The 7024-nt window shown below is 40.5% G+C and overlaps 1 protein-coding gene across 1 annotated transcript in view; it reads right to left on the bottom strand.

Annotated features, from left to right (window-relative positions):
• Positions 1-5616: 5616 nt before the first annotated feature.
• The window catches only part of LOC135671445 (probably inactive leucine-rich repeat receptor-like protein kinase IMK2), a 3063-nt gene continuing 1655 nt past the window's right edge, over positions 5617-7024 (bottom strand). The window contains exons 1-2 of the mRNA XM_065179574.1: positions 6558-7024; positions 5617-6459 (exon numbers count right to left, since the gene is read on the bottom strand). The exon at positions 6558-7024 is cut by the window's right edge and continues 1655 nt beyond it. Of these exons, the coding sequence (XP_065035646.1) occupies positions 5804-6459; positions 6558-7024 (1123 nt within the window). The 3' untranslated portion in view covers positions 5617-5803. The remainder of the gene's footprint in view (positions 6460-6557) is intronic.

Here is a 7024-nt window from a genome sequence, read left to right as displayed (position 1 = left end):
GCACAAGAGAATCAATTTCTACAGCAGCTTCAACTTCAAATGTATCTGATAGTGACTGGCATGCAAAACATTTTTCTACCAACAGCAGCAGGGGATCTGGATCATATAGGTCCTGACAAATGATCAACCAGTTCAAAGTAGCTAGCAGATGCATTCTCTTCTCTGTAGATGATAAGACAAACCATCTAATTCTTAGTTCCCTTTCATATTTAACTAATCACATTGCATCATGCTTGATACTGGACTTGCTATATAGTCTGCACGGTTGGTCCAGCTAATCACTTATCTTCTCTGCTGGTGGAAAGACTGACATGATAGTATTGTACATGATTCAATTCTAAAGTATGCTGACATGGAAAAACTTTCACAAGATACTGCAAGCTTATTTCTATGAATTGCTAATAATGTCTTAATCCATTGTCTCTTTTGTGATGGAAGACCCAAGCCACCATTTTGTCCAGATGATGGCAGCACAATTTCTACACAGTGACAAACATTACCAAGGTTGATAACATTTAATTCAAAGACTAGTCACAAGTATTTTTTCCAATAAAAAATAAACATCATATGAAGCTGTTGATGGACATACATTTAAATTTACTACAGCAAAAGTTAGGTACTGATTGTTGCTGACAAAGAATAACAGCTAGCACTCATTCAAGAAAAACATGTCTATTAACATCCATTTTAAAAGAAAGTAACACAAATATTTTAGGACTCCACAGAAATACCAAGAGGATGTCATATGGCTGATAAAGAAAGCAACACAGGTTTGCTATTATATAACCAACGCAAGTGTTGTTGGAATTGCTCAAGCAATCATGAGTCAGTTTACTACTCCCAGCAACTGGCTACATGTTATGATGTATGCTATGACATGCAAGAGTGTTACCAGCAGGCAATTTGGGGCAAGAATTCCAATGTACAATAAGAACAATAAGACATAATGTCCAACCATTTGGGAGAATCTTTTCCTGCCACAACTATTTCAGCATCAGAAATCAAAATTATGATCACAACGTTTTACATGTCTGTTTCTGCATATCCAATATTTGGTTATTAATCCTATGAATATTTTTGGAGTCTGCAAGTGAACAATAGCATGCTAGGCATCAACCACCCTAGCTAGCAAACATAGTCCACCTCCTCTATGGCTCCACCAGCACCTTATGGATCTATTCACAAGCATACCAACATCTACTCCCTTAAACAAACATATTTTGAGTCAGCACTGTCATAACTAAGCGAAGCCTCTATCACTGCCAAACCAAATTCCTTATTGGTGACTTGTTCCACCTAGAATCTTCACCCTTGCAATCCCACTTCTGCAATGAAGTCTTCTTTGACTAATTACAATCCTAGCTTACACAAACTCAACAAGAACATGGCAAATATCTATTACCCACTCCATTCAGTCTCATAATTTAGTGAAAGCTAGTTATCATAGTATAATGGAGTTTTGGTTAGAAGATTATGAGAGAGTAATGAGGAAAGCTCTTTTTCAGGTTCATTTATGGTCTGAGGCCATTGAGTTTCTATGCAGCAAGCCTGTGAAGCAATGTTGTCGACTAGCCCCTTCAGTGCCCATCTACCTCTGCTATTGAGCTACTCCTATCTCTTAGGCACTTGGTGCGACTGGGGGGGTTTAAGCAAGACAATGATCTGAGCAGTGAGATGGAGCTTAAGTGACTGCCAGCTACTACAACAAACTTCTTCCCTTAGAATAGTATTTTATAAAAGTATTTTATTGCTACAAAAAAATAACTATTTACTAGAAAAAAAGAAGTGTGATCTGCAAGAAAAAAGTAAAAACATTATTATATAAGTTTTGGAAAAAGAATGGAACAAGTGATTAACAAAAGAGTGCTAAGATTTTGAACAGGAATGAACTTAGTCATCTTATATTGATGATCAAAGGCTTGGATGACTATAATAATGACAGAATGTATGTGCTGGATATGTAATGACAAATTTAATAGAAACTTCTACACATTTCAAAATTCAGATATCATAACAATGCATAAAGGTTACCAAATAACATTTAGAATTATGCACATGACAATTTGATATCTTCATCAAAGAATGTTCAAGATACCAATAATCAAGGATTTCTGTACCGCCTAAAATGATACGATTTGGGCAGTATGTACCGGTCCGAGCATAGACCGATATGCACACCACTCCGTTTCGGATGGTTCGAATTAAAATAATAAAAAATCAAAAAGTGGTGAGTCCCAATCCATTTCAGAATAAAAAAAAGAAAGAAAAAGCAAGTTAGGGCTCTTCTCGCATACGAAGCTGCAGCGCTGCCTCTTCGCCGTTTTGCTGCTGCCTCTTCTACCGCTTTGCCGCCTCACCGTTGCCGTTGTTGCAGCAGCACTACCTCTCCACTGCTTCGCCATTGCAGCGGCGCTACCTCTTTGCTGCTTCATCGCTGTGATGCTGCAGCGGCGCTGCCTTGTCGCCACTGAGATGCTGTTGCTTCCCTTTGACACTGCCGCTGCTTCCCGGGCATCACTGCACTTCTTCTCCTCCTCCTTTTCTTTCTTCTTCTTCTTCTTCCTTCTTCCTTTCTCCTTCTTCCTCCACTATTCCTCCACCAGACCTTCCTCTTCAACCTCTTTCTCTTCCTCGTCGAAACACCAGTACACAACGGCATACCGTGTGTCGGTTTTTTGGTACTGAGCGGCACATGCCATGCTGCCAGCCAGCACTCTGGCTCAGACTGATCAGTCCAACCTTGCCAATGATAATATAATACTTTGGGAAAAAAAGTTCACAAGTAATTTTAATTATTGAAAGATGAAATTGCTTTAGACTTTCTTGTCAATCTGGAAAATGCAGTTCTAAACTAACCAAGATAGTTGGATTTCTTGCCTTTTGCTTTTATTCTTCACATATACATTTGTTCGATTGCATCACAAGCACTTCCATGCAACTATGGTTCTTTAGTTTATTTAAGCCTGTCTTATGGTCAACATCAGTGTTGCATGGTTTCAGTCAGTTAATTGCTTTCAGCATTCCATTAGTACTTTGAGTCTTTAACTATATTCTTATATTTGTCTGATTAACGCTCTCTGTCAATGTCTATCCTGGCATCACAATCACCAATGATAAATAATAAAAGGAGCTATGAACATTTTCAGTTTTATTGTTTTGCTACATATATTTTGATTATCTTATGTGGCACTTGTCTGATTCTATTTGTTTTCTTCATGAGTGAAAAGGCATATCATTTGTATTTTATTTATTTGCCAAATCAAATGGTTAGTAACCAACATAGAAGTCACTATGTACCAACAACGTTTTAATTTACTTACACCAATTTAAGCATAATTATCTTCTTGTAGGCAACAAGTAGAACCAACAGCTCTTAGTTACTTTTATGGTATCTTGAATAGATTACTTAATTGGAAACATTGCAAGGTTGATTCTTTAGATTAACTTTGTCATCTCTTGACACTGATTTTATTTCCCAGATTAAAAAGAGAAAAGGAACACTATCAAAACTAGGTCTGAAGGAAAAAAGAAAGAGGTGTAAAAATCAAAAAGTATTTTCAGTTAATAAGAAAAGGCAGAGCATTATTTTCCTAACATGTATAGATGCACTTAGAGGCATACCTACCTTGGAGGCTCTCCTTGGATCTCATCAAGCTTCTTCTCTGTAATTCCCTGGTATAAATTTCCTAACTTCTTCTGTGCATAAAATGACTAAAACCCAACATTAGCGGGAAGAAACCAATAAGGCCCATTTCTTTCTCTATTGGTTTTCTACAAAAAAAAAACACACACACAATGTAGTAAATACTAAAGTTAAGCTGATAATACCCACATTTAATAATGAACCTTTAAATTAGATGCTCAGCACAATCATTGCATCAACAATGCAGTCCAGCACAAGGTTTAAGTTACTGAAGTTCCTTCACAGTATAATTTCCTTGCGCCAACCTAAAGAATTCCAAGATCAATTATTTTGTATCTTGAAACAAGAAATTAGACAGATACGATACAGCAAGTTACTCGGACGAGGGTGAAGCAATATGTTTCTGGGTGCTCAGTGTCATTGGTGGAATGATGAACATTCATATTATATGATATAGAAAAAGCATACATGTCTTCAAAAAAATGGGTAGATGCAAATATATGCTCCATTATTTTACGGGTAGTTCCAACTCCATATATAATTATAGATGTTTCACTTTTCTATCATGAACAAGGAAGAACCCAGGACATAGACAATATTAAAATATAACATACCATCCATGATTGCCTGACTAGTACATGTTCCTCCTTTGCCAGCAACTACAATAATTCCACAAGTTACACAAATGAAGAAGGTAAGATGCAAGAAAGTGAGTAGTGATATATTCTGACCAACAGTCAAATAAAATCAAATAACCAACAGTAACTGCAGCAAAATCCAGCTCAGAATTATCAGCGGTTGTCTGGACCTTTACAACAACAATAACAAGCTGAAATGTCATAAATATATCATAGATTTTTTATTTTATTATCATTGAGCTGAATAAAATGTAATATCCTTAATTAATTTAAAAGCATTTAGTTCTCTTTAAGTCTTCCTCTACCTCTGCTCATACCATATATACTAATTGTGTCACCTCTTCTATCTTCAACATCTATAGGTCTTGTGGACCTTTACCCTTGTTTGGATCGAGATATGAAGTAGAAGGGAATCAAGAGGTCAATAAGGAGTTATCCCTTGTCTCAAGCATTACGTCAAACAGGAAGCGTGCAGATCTTGTCAACTGAACCAGAAGCCGAATGGACACCAAAAGAAGCACCAAGAAAAAGAAGAGAGCAACAAGAAAGAGTCGCAGAGAGGAAAAAAGGAAGAGCTGATCGAGGACGTCCAAAACAAGCGCAGGAGACTGCTCGAAGTGTCTCAGATGCAATGCCGAAGAGTGCAGTAAAGATCCAAAGCCTCCGGGGATTGCCGCGATTCTCTTCTTCTCACCCTTATATACAACCGTTTAATCGAGTGATATACGATCGATTCGGATGATTCTTGAGGGCCCCCACACGAAGTCCGTCCATGCCTCCAATGACAAGTCCGGTAGGCAAAAGGGTTGGTGACGTTTTGCTCCACGGGACAACCCACACCAACAATTGCTTATCCTCACTTCCGGTAAGCTCACCCACCCCTCTTTCCTCTTCTTTCTACATATCTTCTCCCTCCCTCCCTCCAATTCATGTCCAAAATTATTTGATTAATTCTTGTATATTTCTTAAAACTATTATAATATTTTACATATACATTTAAATATTTAAATTTGTCATATATGTCATTCTGGAAAAAAAATAAAAAATATTGAAATTATAAAATATTACTTTCATAAATTTAAAAAACAAAAAGTGTAATAATATCAATTTGGATTTGAAATTATTGAATACCAAAATTTAAAATATCTTTAGTTTTTACAATTTTCAAGAATATTTATAAATTTAGATGTAGAAAGACAAATAGAAAAAAATGCTAATTTTGAGGAATGAATATAATATGCATGTAATTTTGTCTAATACATATATTTTGGCAAATAACTTCTTTGATATTTATTCAATAGAAACAAACTTACATCACATTATGACAACAAGCAAACATCATTGAAAAGAATGGGAATAAGAAATAAATGTCATCCTAATCCAGCAAAGAAGCATTATGTACAAAACATCAGATCTAATTTTATGACACCTATCTAAATACCAATCAAAAATTAGCTATAAAGGAAACAAAGTATTGCATCTAACAATGATCTCTATACTTCTCAGTGTCATCATCCACTGCTTACTCTGCAGTCTTGGCTTGTTCTTCTTCTGCTGTGGCAGCAGTACCAAAACCATCGTCCTTGGAGGAAGCCACAGCATCGGCCGCTTCCGGCTTGATCTGCTCCAGCTGCTGCAGCACCTGGTGAGCCTCCGGCCTGGCAGCAGGCGACGGGTCCACGCAGTGCAGCGCCAGCTTCAGCGTGTTCAGCAGCTCGTCCCCGGTTGCCGTCCCCGCCGTGGCGTCCTTCATCAGTTCCAGGTCGAACACCTCGTTGGTCCACTCCTCCTTCACGATGGACGCCACCCATTGCGGCAGGTCCACGCCGTCGGCAGCGTCCGCGGGCGACTTCCCGGTCAGCAGCTCCAGCACGATCACCCCCAGGCTGTAGATGTCGGTCTTCGCGTTGGCCTTCTTTAGCTTGGAGAGCTCGGGCGCGCGGTAGCCGAGCGCGCTCGCGGTGGCGATCACGTTGGAGCTGGCGGCGCCGGTCATGAGGCGGGACACGCCGAAGTCGCTTATCCTCGCGTTCATGTCGTCGTCCAATAGCACGTTGCTGCTGGTGAGATTGCCATGGATCATCTTCAGGTCGACGTGGAGCTGCTGAAGGCCGCGCGTCACTCCCATGGCTATCTTCATCCTCGTGGACCAGTCGATCGGGGTGTCAGGGCCGCGAGCTGTCGTCAAACATGGAAAGCAGAACAAGTTAGAAGCCATGGTGAAGGAGAAGGAGAAGACCTACTACTAATTTGATGGTGAAGCAGCAGCTACCGACCATGTAGAAAAGCTGCAAGGCTTCCTTTGGGCATGAAGTCGAAGACGAGGAGCTTCTCCCCCTTCGGCCCCAAGTAGTAAGCCCTGAGAGCCAGCAGATTCTGGTGCCGTATCTTCCCGAGCACGTTCACCTCCGCCTCGAACTCCTTTTGGCTCTTGGCGATCTTCTCCCTCAGCCTTTTCACTGCGACCTGGCTGCCGTCCTCCAGCGTCGCCTTGTACACCGTCCCGTAGGTGCTCTTGCCCATGATCTCCGCGGTCGCGCACAGGAGGTCATCCGCGGTGAAGGCCAGAGGCCCGTCGAAGTGGACCAGCTTCCCCCCTGTGTCGCAGCCCGCTTCCGTTTCTGTCCCAGCTGCCGGCCCAGGCTTCTCGTCCCTTCCGGCGCCGGCCGCTGCTGCCGCTCCTCCCGTTGCTGTGCTCTGTTTACTCGTACCGGCGGCCCTTTTCTTGATCAAAAAGATGAGG

This window comes from Musa acuminata, unplaced genomic scaffold (genome assembly GCF_036884655.1).
Source record: "Musa acuminata AAA Group cultivar baxijiao unplaced genomic scaffold, Cavendish_Baxijiao_AAA HiC_scaffold_1139, whole genome shotgun sequence".
Taxonomy (NCBI): domain Eukaryota; kingdom Viridiplantae; phylum Streptophyta; class Magnoliopsida; order Zingiberales; family Musaceae; genus Musa; species Musa acuminata.
The sequence above is the reverse complement of the archived record's forward strand: the minus strand, read 5'-3'. Positions and strand labels throughout refer to the sequence as shown.